General features: G+C 37.3%; 1 protein-coding gene across 1 annotated transcript; it reads left to right on the top strand.

Annotated features, from left to right (window-relative positions):
- LOC103712581 (AT-rich interactive domain-containing protein 4-like) lies at nucleotides 1-13,903 on the top strand. Its single transcript, XM_008799141.4, has 15 exons — nucleotides 1-1,196; nucleotides 1,327-1,518; nucleotides 5,247-5,300; nucleotides 5,813-5,901; nucleotides 5,984-6,263; nucleotides 6,412-6,468; nucleotides 9,295-9,326; nucleotides 10,530-10,665; nucleotides 10,745-10,918; nucleotides 11,272-11,907; nucleotides 11,989-12,126; nucleotides 12,240-12,338; nucleotides 13,073-13,173; nucleotides 13,269-13,359; nucleotides 13,609-13,903. Exons 1-15 carry the CDS (start codon nucleotides 1,053-1,055, stop codon nucleotides 13,732-13,734), a joined length of 2,349 nt encoding a protein of 782 aa, XP_008797363.2. The 5' UTR covers nucleotides 1-1,052; the 3' UTR covers nucleotides 13,735-13,903.
- Nucleotides 13,904-16,733: the final 2,830 nt, after the last annotated feature.

Genomic DNA, 16,733 nt, shown 5'->3' on the forward strand with positions numbered 1-16,733 from the left:
TATCCAACCGATCGACCAAGGCAAAGAGCGCGGCAGGAAAAAGATTGGACTTCGTGCAATAACTGCAGTCATACCATAATGGCGGTCGCCCATAAATCGAATCAAAAAAAAAAAACCAATCCCAAAAAGAAAACCACCGTCGAAATCCAACATTTTTTTTCATTTTAATAAAAATTCAGAACAGCAGCATAATAGTAATAGGTTTTTTTTGGTCATTTTATTTCGGTTTATATTTTAACCCCTCTAACAACGATAGTAATACCGAGTTATAATCCTAGATCTCCATAGAATCTTGTGTCCTCCTCATCTCCACTTGTTTGTTGTTTTTTTTTAATCACGTTTGGTCTTAATTCTTGTTTCCAGTTTCCTCTATTGATGAGAGATAGAGATTTCCAATTGTTTAATATTCCAATCCCCTCCCTCTGTCTCCCTTTTTTGTTACTCAACTTTTTTTTTTTCTTTGTTTTGTTTGACTCGGCGTGTGGGGGAGAGAGGGCATTGGGTTCGTTCGGCGACAGCGAAAACGCGACGCAAAGGTGGGATTTTTATCGCGTTTGGGCTCGGATTTGGGTGTGGGCTTTCGAAGATGGATATAGATGGATGCAAATACTTGTCTCCCCCTTTTCGATGATTAGTGTGTTGTTATTTTTGTAGTGTTTATTTATTTTATGCCTCATGTGTGATCTTTACGGGGAGGCCGGGTCGGTGATTGTGTGCTGCTAGGGTTTCCTTCGTTACTTTACTCTTCCTCCGATCTCCCCCCTTTTCTGGCCCGAGGGTTTGTTCTTCGGAGCAGTTCCTCGCCGGAAAAGCCGCGGATTCTTCGCTTTTCCCTCGATTAGTGGTATTCTCGGGGCGATTGGGGGAAGGTTTGATCGTTTTGGTGGTGGTTTGGGTGGATTTGGTTTGATTTGGGGGGAAGAGAATGTGAGACTCTGGATTTGTTTCTCTTTGGTGGTTGTAGTTGTTGGTCGGTGTGGATTTTTGGGTATAGCGGAGGACGAAGTAAGTGGCTTCGCAGATTCTCCTCTTGGCATTGTCATGCGTGTATAATGTTTCATGTTCAGGGCTTCGCGAAGCAAAACTGCAGTCTCCTCGCAGTTTTGTGCGGGAAATTCGCCCATAGACAGAGCGGGGAGGCGAGGCAGCGGTCTCTGTATCCATTTCCCGAGCTTGTTTCATCCGGGAGATTAGAGGTTGGTGTAGTTTCATGTATTTATCTTTGTGTCCTTAGTTTATGAATAGGTTTTAGCTCTGGATATCTTGCAGTACCTGTTAATCGATGTTTTTTTTTTCTTTTTGCCTCCACTTCGTTGTTCGATGCAGGTTCAGACACTTAACAATCCTACATTTGAGAAATATTCTGAAGTTCAGAAATCAGTGCAACCAAATTTTCTATACTTCCAAGGGGAGCAGCTTGAAAATGAGGAAGAAATTGGCTCTCTTACTTGGGGAACATTCAATGCCTTGGACCCCCAGGCATTTAGCTCGCTTATTAGTCCTCCATTACCTACCATTGTAAGCATTCTGCAATTCCCAGCATTCATTACTTTGGTGTTCCCTTTGTTTCTATAGTCTAATGTGATGATGGTTTTTGGGGAATGGAATGCTATAGTGCTTTCAAATTAATGGTTAGTAGATTCAGTTGATGCTTTATGGTGATCTTCTTTAATGTCATAACTTGGTATTTGTATATGCATTTGCCTTGCCTGCATGCATGCATGTGTGCATGCTTCCAGATAATGATGCATCTGTGTGATCCTTTGAGTCGAGAGATATCTTGTTGTGGTAGTAATTTGGTAATTGTATGCTATATAATGAGGGTAAGTAGTGTTTTTCTCCTTTGCACGAAAAAAAGGTTTGTTTTGCTTGCTTTATATGAGAAATGTTATGGATATACCCTAAGGGCTCGTTTGGTTCGCGGGAAGTATTTTCCCTCCTAGGAATATGATTCCTGGAAATCAGATTCCTAGGAAGAGGATACCTAGGAAAGTACTTTTGGCATGTTTGGTTAACCATGGAAAAGTGACAAATTTCCAAAATGCTTATGTTTGGTTGACCATCCACTTTCCTAGGAAAGTTATGTATAATTCCTATTATGCCCTTAATAAAAATTAGGTCTTTAATGCCTCTTTAATGCTTCTTTAATGCTGAAGGGTCTTTTTGGGAAAAAATAAAAAAGGAGTGATTCCCACCTCATGGGAAAGTAACTTTCCCATGTTTCTCATGGGAAAGACTTTCCCATGAAATGTGGGAATCATATTCCCATGGGAATACAACTTTCCCATCTCTTTCCTTTGAAAACTCCAACCAAACAAGAGGCATTTCATTACTTTCCCGTTGACCACACTTTCCCCCCTCCTTTTTCTGCGAACCAAACGAGCCCTAAGAAGAAGATTATTCCTGCTGCAAAATGAAGTGCCAATTTATGCCTTCATCTTTTTTGTTGTACACCAGCTGGGTTGTATTTCCTTTAACAAATATGGCTTTTAGTGGGAGTTGTTAAAACAAATGCAATGCTGACCGCACTGTTCTGCTTTTCCTCTCCCTACAACATCATTGTGCATTCATGCTATTAATGGAAAGTTTATCTTATATGTTTCATGGTGACCCTGATTCACCTCCTCTATATAACATCCACGAACATGCATTCCTATTCATAAAGATATGGTATCAAAAATTCACGTTACAAGATTATAATTGCTAAAATGTCTTTAAACAACATTACTTGCAAAAGCACCAGTGCCCTGACTATTGTATGAAAATATATCAGTTAGAATATTGATATAAATATGAAGATTTTATGTTGATATACCTCCATGTAATGATTTGAAAACAAATTTAAGGCTTATTGATTGCACTCATGCGCTCAGTGTGCACCGTGGACCTAAACCATGCCCAACATTTGTTTTTGTAGCATAATGCCAGTAAGGTTGTTTCCTGCTGAACTCAAAAGAAATAGGCCAACATTGATTTCAATTTTTTTATCTTTACCCAATATGTTTCTAGTTATATTGATATTTATAGAAGTGTTTTTGGAACATGAAGCCACTAAGGTGGTTCCCTGCTGATTTCAAGTTATCAATCCAAAGAAGTAGGCCAATGTTGAATTCATAAAAAACAAGATATATAAATAGGAGAACCTTGCCCGAAAGGGTTGGCAGCTCTCAGGAGGATGTTCTCTTTGCAACTGTCTGGTAGAGACTGCTAACCATCTTTCTTAAGTTGCAGCTTCTCGAAATCTATTTAGACTGAACTCAGGTGCAAGTTGGCTATCAAAGGTAGGGCTTCTTCCTTATTTGATTAATGGATTAAATAGAGAAGAAAATTTATCCCTAGATCTCTTAAAAATAGACGAGATCAGGTGATTCTAGCAACTTGCTGTTGCTTGCTGATAGAGAGGAATGATTGTATTTTTCTTAGGAAAGCTTCGCCCCCATCCATCATCTTATGCAAATAATTTAATCCTTATTAAAAATGGGGTGCTTGCTATAATTCGAAAAATAGGATGAATTGTGGTATAGTTGTGATACTCCTTTCAGCTTAATTCCTTGCTATAAGCCTTCTCTCTTTACTCCTACATAAAGCATCTGATTCTTTCATTCTTTAATAAATTAGGTCAGCTTTGAGCCTCTTTATCAGAAAAAAGAGGAAAATTCAAATATTTCTTTCTAGCGATAGTGATTTTTATAGGCATATTTTCTGCTTAGTACAAAGCTTAAAAACTAGCACCAAAACCTATGCTAGTTGTCAACACGGTATGGTATTGGTATGGTACCGATACCAATGGTACATACCAAACTTGAATGGTATAGTGTTGGTATGATATAAGTCGTTTTGATCCCGGCTCCGAAAAATGGATTTAGGAAAGCTTCCACGTGACATCCTCAAGTTAGCCAAACCCTTAAGCGAGAGGGCCAAGGTTCTTTGTTGGCGTCTTGCGTAACAAAGGCAAGATGAAAGGCGGCGGGGACTCATTTGTACCGGTACTGATTGGTACATGCGGAGACTTAGAGTATCAAATAGACTGAAAAGTCATGGATGCTGACCTAGTATGATCAAATACGGTGCTGCCAATACTGACCGGTATCAACTTGTATGGTCGGTATGCACCAGTGTTACTAGTTTTGGTGTTCTAGCACCAGTACTCGTGTTGCTTTTTGCATTGGAATGATACAATTACGACAGTACCGTATTGACCGCCAGTTTATAAATCCTTCGCTTAGTACGTTTTGTATGATATTAATCAAAATGGATTACCCTATAGCTTCATATTTCTTAGTACGTTTTGTATGATATTAATCAAAATGGATTACCCTATAGCTTCATATTTCTAGATGTAAGTGGACAATCTCTATCTATTTGTTCTTAATATCAATACTCATTTAAACCCTTCCAATTGTTCCATGGGTTTTCTGAACCAGTATTAACTGTCCTTAAGCATGCCATTTAAGGTAGCTATCATGCTATTTATGTTCCTGTTGTTCATATACTGGGTTCTAGTAGCCCATATGAACTATATTTTGAAGGGCGTATTTGAGTTTTTAGGACCATGCTTTGATCTTTATTATCGTATTATTGATAGTCTAGTTTTGGCAGTCAGAATTAGGCATTAGTGATGCCTCATTGATGGAACATCTGATTGTAGGGATACTTTTGATAACGGCAGCTCAACATTTATGACATGAAATAATAATTGCATGTCCCCTGAAAATGCTATAATTTTCTTATTAAGAGAGGTTTTTCTAATTCTCTACTTGATCATATCTATAGTGGTTGTTAGTAGTAGCAACGGATTGTTGGATAGGAATTGCTTACCCATGTTAGTTGCATAAATCAGTCACATACTTTGAGCAATAATCTAGTTTCTCCCTAGGTTCAAAATGACATTACTACTCAAATTTAAGTGATCTTTTTTCGTAGTTTCGTGTTTTGGAATGGTTAATGTATAGAAATCATCGGGTGTCAAATGAAATCATTCTTTTTACCCTTTCAATTTATTCTATGCTGATTTCAGGTTTCTATACTGTGATTGATTATAGTATAGTGACATTCAGTTTTTGCAATATTTCATTAATTTGCACTATGTGACTCTATCTTTATTTTCATCTGTTTTTATCCACATGCATGCGTACATTTGTGTTTATATATGAGCAAATACATGTATAAATTTACTCAAGTATTAGTATTGGTACTTCTAGAACATATCATTTTCTGGCATCTGACCATCTAAAATCTTGATGCAGGTTTATTTGGAGGTCCCAAACAGTGAAAAACTTGCACAGGCACTTCACTTCAAGGTGAATGTTTACAAATATGTACTGAATATCACGCTTCCTACTACTTGGTGATTTTTTTTTCTTTATTAGATCTTTTTGATTTACAAGTAGGAGCTGGAAATGTGCAGATTTTATTTCTTGTGTTCTTTGAAATATCCAGCTTTTTTTGGTGATTTTTGTTTCTTTATTAGATCTTTTTGATTTACAAGTAGGAGCTGGAAATGTGTAGATTTTATTTCTTGTTGTCTTTGAAATATCCATATTTTTTGGTGGCACTTATGCTCATATATTTTGATCGCAATTTCTATTATTTATTGATTGCCCTTTCCCTTCTATTGTTTTGGCATTAAGACAGTTTATATGATCTTATTACCAATTCTTACCTTTTTCTCAATATATTTCTGCTCATTGAGCTTTCACTGTGTTATGAATATGACAATGATGCTATTTTTCAGAGAGCACCCCATTTCTCACTTTCAAAATAGGCCAAGTGGTGGTCCAAATTTTTTATTTTTTATTTTTTAAATTGTCAGGGGGTACCATATGTAATATATTGGAAGAATGCATTTTCATCTTATGCTGCTTCGCACTTTCGCCAAGCATTGCTATCAGTTGTACAGAGGTATGGTCATTTGTTAATCTGTTTCTCTTCCTCCATCCAAGGAACTTCATGCAGTCTAATGTCAGCTTTTTGTTGGGTTCAGTTCATATAGCCATACATGGGATGCTTTTCAACTTGCACATGCATCTTTCCGGCTATACTGTGTACGGAATAATCATGTTTTGCCAGATAATGGCCAGAAGGCTAGTGGTAAGCTTGCGCCCCGTCTACTAGGAGATGCTCCAAAGATCAATATAACTCCTGCAGAGAAGGATATGGGCGAAGAAGAAGAAGAAGGCTCATCTGAAGCTCTTCCTGCTATAAAAATTTATGATGAGGATGTGGACATGAGGTTTCTGGTTTGTGGACTGCCCTGCACCTTGGTGAGCTTGAGTTTATATAATTACCCTCTCCCCCTCCTTGCTGCTTCCTTGCTGCTTAGCCTAATCTATTCCGTATCTATTTCATAAACATTTGTCATAACTTATCATAATACATATTTTATCGGCTATTTGTTTCCTTATTTTCCAGGATGCATGTCTGCTGGGTTCTTTAGAAGACGGTTTGAATGCCCTCCTGAATATTGAAGTAAGTATGCTGAAAAAATAATTATTCAAGTTACAGAATCTTTTTAATTTATTGTGTCATTATGGTTGAGTTTAACACTTCTTGCCTAACATGTATAGACAAAAAACGTTGTCGATCCCTGTCTTTTTCATAATCTATCACTATGGTCTAGTTATAATTTCAGCTGGAAAATCACTATCTCATTTTTCAGTTGTCCTTTTAGGATGATTTGGCAAAGTCATTGTAGTTCATAGCATTGTAAACGTTTTAGGGGATTTTTAAAACAAAGGTGGATGAAACCTATGAGTTAGTGTTTCAAATCTTCAAAATGGAATGGTGGAGTCTTGAGAGATTCCTTGATGATTTTACTATATATCTGATTGAAAACAGGTATGGCAGGTAGTAAATCTGAAAATAGTTTGAATTCAGGATGGACATGGAGTCTTCGAGCACTTGGGAATTAGTAAAGAATAGATTTAAGTGTTTTTTAGTTTCAATGGGCATGCAGCAAATAAGAGATCTTTTATAAAGAATGATACATAGTATAACAATCGAGGAGGGGAGAGGGAGATTTTTTCCAGAAAATATATCTAGTGCATGTACACTAACATTCGTTGCTTCCACTCTTGGATTTAAGTATGTGCACACTGGTTTGTGCTAGCTGTACTGTATTGTACCCTTAAGGTGCTTGTATTGGTACACCCCTTGGTGCCTAACCATGCCAACTTATGGTAGGGCAGCCTAATACACAAGGCTGCCCCCATTGTGGGGTGTGGGAAAGGTTAGAGACACACAGCCTTACCGTGGAGAGGCTATTTTAATGTTTCGAACTTATGACCTCTGCACAATGGAGCAACCTTACCAAACCATGCCAGTATATGTATAACATCTTATTTTTGTTGTGTCTGCACTAAGAGGAATATTGTGTATTAGTATAGTAGCGTACAACACTCTACTGCACCTCTTCATACCTCAGGCATACCAATTTTGGTACTTCAACCCATGTTTCACCGATGCTACTCTAAATTCATTTGCTTTTCCTATACTATCTTACAAAGCAAATTAAGATATTAAACCCATTATAAATGCCATATTTTTTCAAAAAGAAAATTTCTTCCAAATCGTGGCATTCCCTACCAACTATAAAATAGATGCTTGCCCTATCCCCCAAGGTTATCCCAACACGGTGGATGTGCCAATTCCAATCCAAAGCACCCTTTGTACCTGATGTAACATATATTTACAATGTATACTATATCCTAATACTTTATAAAAGTGACCACTGTTTCCAACTTTTCAATTGCTGTGATAACTCTAAGTAGATTTATATTTAGAGGTTTAAACCATGCTTTCTATAGAAAAGTACCCAAAAATTATTGAACTCTTAAGGAGTCCAAGGGGGGGACTCTTCTTGTGAATTTTATAGTTTTATGTGTAATATGAGTCCCACGCCCTCCAAGATTGAAATTCATAGCAATTTGCTTGTCATAATAAAACTTAAGCTTGTCTAGATTAAGAACGTAATATACCAAATTAATCTTGAACAATTTTATATAGAACACATATTAGGTCCTAATCCATAAAGTCTTTTTAAAATTTTCCTATATCTAAAATCTTTAATAGTAGCGTGTATTTGTATGTTCATTATAACTAGTGCATACATATATACATATTTATGATTTATTATATATCATTAAGAAATTATTTTCTGCAGACCCTGTCCTTCCATTTCTAGTACATGGACCCACAGGCCATTACATTCTTGTCTCGTTAGATAATGAAGTACTTGTTGTTGCCCTAATCCTACACCCTGTACACTCTTCTCCATGCTTTCAAGTTCTTATGGAAACCAAACATGCACGTTTAACATGGCAAGTCAGTACAGCAGGTGGTGGAAAATATAATGCGTTTACAACACCTCTTCCTTCACCATATGAAGCATGATTCATGGGATTTAGATTGAAATTTCAGGGAGACGATATGTTATCTTTGGTACTTCCCTGCATTATTTTATAACTGACTTTAAGTCTCCCATGACTGCCTTTCTTTATACTTTTTAGTCCTAGTTCTTTTGACCAAATTCCATTCGCTATCTTGAATCCAATAAGGGTCTGCATTCTTTCATTATATGTATCCGCATTATGATGAGAATGGTGCCATAAACAACGCTTTTCAGAGGCATCGTGACATAAACTATGTAGACCTTATGCCATCTTATTAGTTGCAAAGTGTATATAAAAGTTTCAGCTAGTAGAGATTGTTTATTTGGTCGGGCCCCTCTTCCTAGGAACTGCTTCAGGTTTGAGAAAAAGAGTCTTAGAGTTGATATTAAGTCAACCGATATCACTGTCTTCCTGACCCTAGCTTCTGCTTTTTGCCCCCTTTATTCCTCCCTTAGCTACCAAGCCTTTCCTCTACAGCCTCTTCGCATGTGTGTTGAACATATAGCTTCAGGAGCATTTCAACTTGGGCAAAAAGGCATACAATTACTCAGGACTTGGAATGAACTGCCATGGTCTTTCTTCATATACATGTATACAAACATATATACATACTTGCATACATATATACTTGTAAATCTGTATTTATATATGTGTGTATGTATGAATGTATGTCTGTGTATATATATTCACCAAGACAAAGTAATTAACAATTTACAGCTGTCCTAAACTAAAGGAGATTAAATCAATGATGATCCAGTTCTTAAGACTACGTCCTGACATATATCTTGGTTTGCTTTATTCTGATTGCTATTTTTCTTTTCCCCTTTGTGCCTGGCATTTTGTATTGGCATTAGTAGCTTGCATTATAATTCCTCTTACTCATTTTTTTTGCTACTGTTTACAGATTCGGGGGAGTAAACTTCATAACCGAGTCAGGTATATTTTTAAGCTGTCTCTAGTGCTGTGGTGGAGGTTACAAGCATGGCCTTCACCAATGATGCATTGGGATTTGAGATAGTGTTGCATTTTTTTTGTAATCATTGTCTACCTGCTCTATCCACAAGTCATTTTCATTCTCATTCCTTCGACAAGCTGTTATGTTTTTGTTATTATGATAAATCTGACCCGCCGATGCCTCATGGTAAGATTGGTAAAGAAAGATGTCTATAGTGGCTCATATGCTTAATAGAAGGGCAGTCGTATTCTTATTCTCATGCAAAAATCAGTAGTGATTGGCCCCATTTTTGCACTTGGATATGCAATTGCTTCTGCGCTCTTTTGGGATTTAGGTCATTGCTTAATTTCTGAAACTACTTGTATTATTTGGGTTTGTGGCTTCTCTCTTTTCTAGAACTTTCTTACTAATGGAGATGAGGTTATATGAAGTGTTTGAGGATTGCTTGGCCTTAATGCAGGCCAGCCGCATCCCTGGCTACTCTATTAGATCCACCAGCATGGGCCCTGTGCTGATGATGCTTAGATGATATGAATGGTTAAGATTGAACTTGATAATTGGGCTTGGTATTACACTAAGCGTCTATTCATACTTCATTTCATAATTGTTAGATGTCCCTTGTAACTGTCATTCTCCAATTCATTATTTTAGGGAGAGAAGTATAAGGGGCATTTAGTGTAGATATACATCTGTGGATACTCTGCATATAATAAACGCATGCTAATTAGCAGTATCTCAAGGAAAACTCTTGCACTTATCTCCATCCAGAAACTGTCACAAATGTCTCTAACTTACATGCATAGCATCGATTCAAATGTCCATATAAGAACAGTATCACCTATTGAAGGAAATTTAAATTGAAATTACTTACAAAGATATCATGTATATGAAAATTTCCTAGCCTAAATCTTTTAAATTTCAAAATACTTTGACATTTAACAACTTAAAATAACAGGAAGACATTTTTTTTCAGTTGATTGGTTCCCTGGGTTTTCCAAGGTGTGTATAAACTCTTATGAACTGAAATGAACATGGGCTAAAAGTTTGAAGTTTAGCTATATCTTTATTTATTTATTTATTATCATGCTTTTTATTATGAACGGTAGAGGCATTATTGCTTTTTCCCCCTTTTCCAATGACATCATAAGACAGTGAGCTCATTGATGGGATTTGTTCTCTGCCAGTGCTGCGCCACCGCCCCTTCAAGCTGGGACTTTTTCTCGTGGGGTTGTGACGATGCGTTGTGATATCACAACTTGCAGTTCTGCTCATATCTCACTTTTGGTCTCTGGTAGTGCACAGACTTGTTTTGACGATCAGGTACAAGCTTTTAGTATTATTTGACTTTCTGTGAGATATTAAGCTTCATGTTGGTAAATCATTAAGTGCTCAATTGCAGCTTTTGGAATCCCACATCAAGAATGAACTCATTGAAAAGAGTCAGCTAGTTCATGCTCTGCCAAATTATGAGGAAAGCAATCCATCTCGACTTGAGCCTTTAAATTCTGTTTCCATAGCTTGTGGAGCACCAGCTTTTGAAGTTTGCATGAAAGTCCCTGCTTGGGCTGCCCAGGTTGCTATCTTGTTTTCCCGTTTTCACTCATCTCAATATTGACTGATTTTTTTGATTCTTACATCATATATTCTTATATCTTTTTCCAATGTTTTCCTGAATTGGTCAACTCGTCAATAGCATTTTTTTTTGAGTGACACAATTGAAATAAGTTCCTGCCTTGCTATTACTGTAATCCCAAGGTAGAGAGAACTCTGCTGGCTAAATTATATATTCAGTAGCTAGGGCTGTTGATGCTAACATAAATTGCTACCTAAGTATTAGCTCGGCTTCTGGTTCCTAAATCCTACAATGAATTTGACATATATTTTTTATATAATGGCCTGCTTGTTGCTTGTTCATATGAATCACAGGTTATGAAGCATCTTGCACCTGAAGTCTCTTATCGTAGCTTGGTCACACTTGGCATTGCAAGTATTCAGGGTACTCCTGTTGCTGCTTTCGAAAAAGAAGATTCAGATCGCCTTCTTTTCTTCTGTACAAGACGGGGCTCAGATTTGCCTATGGAAGATGATGCCAAATTTTGTTTGCCGAGATGGTCTTCCTCTGTAACTAAAGAAAGGTCCAAACCAAGATTAGAATCAAATCCTGTCACCCCTATCAATAATGTTGGTGAAAATGGGGTGGCTGGCGCAAATGCCGATAAAAATGGCAAGAGGGCAAAGATATCGTTTGAAAGGTCTCCTTTGACCATCTCGCCTATGAGGCAAAGATCAAAGGTCACTGCAATGAGGCCCATTCCTCACTCTCGGAAGCACAAAATGCTGCCTTTTTCAGGAATACCTGAAACTGATGGATATGAAGGGAACCAGGTGAAGCCTAACTTGTCAATAGTTCCATCAGTGAAGCATAGTTCAATGCCAGCTGCCCCATCGACACACAGAAAATCCTTGTCCAGTTCATTCCATGCTCAACAGATAATTTCACTGAACCCACTGCCAATGAAGAAGCATGGCTGTAACCGGTTGCCCATTCAAATTTGTCCTGAAGTAAGCAATTCTGAACCATCTATTTGTCAGTGAGAAGCTCAATCATATGCTTATTTAAGCTTATTGAATTGTCTTCTCTAGGAAGACTTCCTGAGGGATGTGATGCAGTTTTTAATCCAAAGGGGCCACAGCCGGCTTGTCCCCCAGGGAGGGATATCCGAATTTCCCGATGCCATACTAAACGCAAAGCGCCTGGACCTGTACAATTTGTACAGAGAGGTTAACCTTTATCTGGAAAATTTTTGTGCATATTTTTTACAGGCTTACTATGGCTATCATGTTTCTCCTTGATTACTTTTTGAAATTATGACTCAAAGTATCTCTTGCGCCAGGTGGTGTCAAGAGGAGGCTTTTATGTTGGAAATGGCATAAATTGGAAAGGCCAAGTTTTCTCAAAGATGCGCAACCATACAATGATCAATAGAATGACTGTATGTTTCTCTTTTTGTATATATACGTTTCATGTTGCTATTAGTTGCCGGTGCCTGCTGCACACCAAGCTGCATTTTTATAGCTTATGCAAAATTATAGCAGATCTACTATGACTTAAAAACACTTACTAGATTTTAGAGTTCATTGCATGTATATTTTTTTTTTTTGGGCATATCAATTATGGGAGGTCCAGGAATTGCAGGTTCTAGTCTCTGGTACCACATGCTGGCACAGCATGTGGGTTGTGAGGTGGGGCCCAGTGGGTGGAGGGCTGTTTTCCTTGGGTTTTTGTAGTGGTGGCCTATGAGACTGATGTCAACAAAGGATGAACAGCGTGCAACTTATGTTCATTATTTTGATAAATGATATCATAGTTATATAAGAAAAGTTGTTCAGATGTGGATAATTAGATTCTCTTTTATCACAGACACTTAAATAAGTGACCTATGGCTTGCTGTGCTGGTACACACCGAATTGGTATTAAATCGAGACTCGGTATGAGGCTCGGTACTCGGTACACCGAATTGACCTCTATGCTAGATATACCGACACTATACCAGTATGGCACCGGTATAGAGTCCGATATGGAGAAGGCGAACCTTATAACCTTTATCTGAATTAATTTTCTTATATTTCATATCGACGCTATTGTCATAATTGGAGTCATGCATACAAAAATGCTGGAGAACTAATTATTCTCCTTTTTCTTCATTTTTCCTGTATATTTTTTCAGGGTGTAGGAAATACCCTCAAAAGGCATTATGAAACCTATTTGCTGGAATATGAATTAGCACATGATGATGTGGATGGAGAGTGTTGCTTGCTGTGTCACAGGTATGTAGTAACTTTTTTCCTTGCTTTTTGTTTGATGCTTCCCCTTTGTTCTCAAAATCAACTCTGATATTGGAGTATATTGAGTCTTTCACCAGTAGCGCTCCTGGTGATTGGGTTAACTGCGGCTTATGCGGTGAATGGGCCCACTTCGGTTGCGATCGACGACAAGGCCTCGGTACTTTCAAGGTGCGTTAGCTTCCTGCAGATTGCTTTACAATCTGAAACATCTTTATCTGCTGTCCATTTTACTAGCATCCTTGAGAGCTCTTGCTTTTATATATTGGTAGTTTCAATATTGTTAAAATCTTTTGATTACTCTTCCGAGTTAAACAACGCATACAAAGTACCTTGCATGTCGTAGTATTTGTAACTATTTGTAGGATTTGATTGTCCTAAAATGTTCTTACACCTGTGTTCGATTTGATGTAATTACAGGACTATGCAAAGACAGACGGGTTGGAATACATATGCCCTCACTGTAGCCTATCGAATTATAAGAAAAAACCACAAAAAATGGTCAATGGTTTTTCGAATACATCCACTGTTTCACGGCATGTGTAATTTCTTCTTCTTTTTCTGTTTTTGATAATAGAGGGGCCCCAATTTGTTTAGGGGTTCACTTGTAATATTCTCATTGTTGTTTCATCAAGGTTTAGCGCAGTCCAAAATCTAAATATAGTGCATAGCTACACATAAGAGAAAGAAAATAATTACTTCGTTCTTTGCCTAATCGGTTCGATCTCATCTCTGGTTTTCGTTCGTGATGCAGTTGCAGGATAGCTTCTATGTTCTCAGACTCCAACAAAATAAAAAAATAAAAAAGGTCACAAGTTGATGGCTCGTTTAAATTTAATACTGTATCTCATGCATTTGGAATTAGAGAATGGTGGGGAGAAGGAAAGCAAAGAGAGAGAAAAAGCCATCGAACTTCTGAATTTGAGTTTCATTGGAATGGTGGGATTGGTCATGAATAACCTGCAACAGATGTGAATGGTTCTATATAGTAGTAATCTATTTTTCTTGCATATGATAGTAAAATAACGGCTGGTAGGTGGTTTTGGAGGCCTTTTATTATGTTGTATGTAGCCATGGCTGGCCGTGAAGTGTTCTCTCCAGTTTGATGGCTCTTGTGCAATGGAAATAACAGTTTTAGAGGGAAAATTGTAAATAACAGCTATTATTTATCATTTTGACAATCCATCTAAATAAATTAGTATTTTTAATGTTAAGTTGATTGATTTTTTTTAAATTTTTTGATTTGGTTGCATAACAATCAGAATTTTATTTAAAAAAGCTAACTAGAAGATATTATTTGGATTTCATAGTCTTAGTCTTGTATAAAAATTTAAGATGTTTTTGGCAAATAACCAAGGTGTGACTAAATATATATGTTTGCTTGTGTTCTTACAAGTTGATATCAATGTAGCCCATGGATATTCCTTAATAAATATGGATGGACCAAGAGACGGAAAGAAGACAAAAACAATGATTCTTGAATGGGGAAGAATCGTTGTGATGAAGGAGAAGAAAGGACCGATCAATCTTAATTCATTGAGTTGGAGAAATCCATAGGAGGCCCTCTTGTAATGCATTGCATAAAAGAATATTGCTTGATCAAAAGAAATTCCTATTGATCCAACGATCAAAGTAAATAGCACCAATACAAGCAGAAAAAATAGCGCATTGATTGGATGAACATAAAAGTTGCAGTTTGTATCTTGAAATAACATAGGTAGAGTTGGAATGGAATCTGATTCCTAGTAGCAGTTGTTTTTTTGAAAGTAATGGCAATTGATTCTGAATGACTCTGAAGAACGAAACTATCTTTCCGTCGTACGTGACTGACAAATTTTTTCTTTAAATTACTTATTGAATTGAATTTCGCATCGATAACCATTCTAGGAGAAGTTCGAATATGTTCTATTTGGATATCAATTGATCTTGGTTTGACATGATTTCCGGGTTACTAATTTTCTGCTTATAAAAATGTTGTAATTGAAAAAGATTACAGTCGGAATAGGATTCATTATGGCTAGAGCGCCCAAATCCACTATATATTTGACACAGGTTGTTGTAATGCTTATGGTGAATGTATCGATCATAGTTGATGCATGAATAAATGTATTAGTGAATGTTTTATTCATGAATTATTTATTATAATCATATCCCATAAATAATTCTTACAGATCCTGGTGTACGAGGTGCCCGAGAGTGAGCTGAGATGCCAATTTCTCGGGTTTGGAAATCCCAGTTTCCCTCTCAATGACGCAAGCAAGCGCGTTTTCCTCGTCACTTTTTATTTTTATCGTATGGATATAACGTAACCTGTTTTAGTGGACAAATAACGTCTACTATTTCGGTCATAGTTGCTGGTTAAGCTTCAGGCTATTCTACATATTATTTACTCACTCTATTAGCTTAATGTTTTAGATCCAATTATCAGTTAAAAGTGTTTATTTTGCTAGAATTCATGGGTCTAGACCCTTTTCTAAGTCAGTAGGCAAAGTTTAATGTCTTTTTTGATTCATTTTCTGACAGGTTTATTCAACTCTGGCACAAATTTGGATGTGACTTAAACAGGTTTTTTGCAATTTGACTCAATTATAAGTGCAGCTTATCATGAGCCTCAAGGGCAGGTTGTAAATGTTGCATGATTCGATCTAGAGACTGTGCAACCTTGCTGCAATTTTTGGTGCAGTTTATCACGATCTTGACATGATTCAAGTGCGAGTTAACATTGGTTTTAGGATTCACATGGCCAGTATTCAACTTAAATGTCTTTATTGCTGGATCATTAGAGAGATGTTGGCGATGTTGTCTATTATTACATGCATCCGAAATAAGCGAAAAAGAAAATCTCTCTAAGCCTGCATGTGGACTTCAATTCTTCAACAATGATTTCTACTTCTCAGCACTCTCCAATGAAGAAGAGCTCCTCCTAATATAGTATGGATGAGAAGTATGCCAAATAACCTCCGCACCAAGAAATGGAGAGGTGAATCTTCTAGTGTCTAGAATCTTTTGTAAGATCCGCATGGAGGCATCGAGTCAACAGAGATGTTCCAAAACAGCAACTGCTTCCATGCCCTTTCGTCGTGACGGCCACCTCGGAAACCAAATATTAGTCTACTGGGCATCCGCCCGGAGTAACTACAGGAGATCTGGTGGGAAGCTGTGAGTCCACAGTTGCCGATCAGATATCTTTGGACCCAAGTTCACAAGCTAGTCAGCAAGAGCATGACTCTCACAAAAATGTGAGAAACTTGCTCATCAGGGAAAATTCTCAGGAGGTACTCAATCTCAGTAATGCATGGATGAGTCGAGAACTTTTTTTAGGGTATATTTAGTTTGGGAGAGTTTGAGTGGTTAAATCAAAATGAGAATGAATGACTTCTATTCCAATTATTTGGCTGGTAGAAGTTCCATTCCGATTTCAATTCTAGGAGAGGAATGGGAATACCACAATCCCGACTCTCTCCTAGTATTCAAATTTCATTCCAACCTGACTTTAGTTGTGAACCAAATGCACCTTGAGATATGATATATGATAGTGCTAATAA

Source organism: Phoenix dactylifera, chromosome 8, assembly GCF_009389715.1.
Source record: "Phoenix dactylifera cultivar Barhee BC4 chromosome 8, palm_55x_up_171113_PBpolish2nd_filt_p, whole genome shotgun sequence".
Lineage (NCBI taxonomy): Eukaryota > Viridiplantae > Streptophyta > Magnoliopsida > Arecales > Arecaceae > Phoenix > Phoenix dactylifera.

Excerpts from the sequence above, each read along its gene's own strand:
- LOC103712581 (XM_008799141.4), top strand. The coding sequence starts at position 1,053 with ATGTTTCATGTTCAGGGCTTCGCGAAGCAAAACTGCAGTCTCCTCGCA. Across the intron at positions 1,519-5,246 it reads GTCCTCCATTACCTACCATT|GTTTATTTGGAGGTCCCAAA; the intron begins GTAAGCATTCTG and ends ATCTTGATGCAG. Across the intron at positions 11,908-11,988 it reads CCATTCAAATTTGTCCTGAA|GAAGACTTCCTGAGGGATGT; the intron begins GTAAGCAATTCT and ends TGTCTTCTCTAG.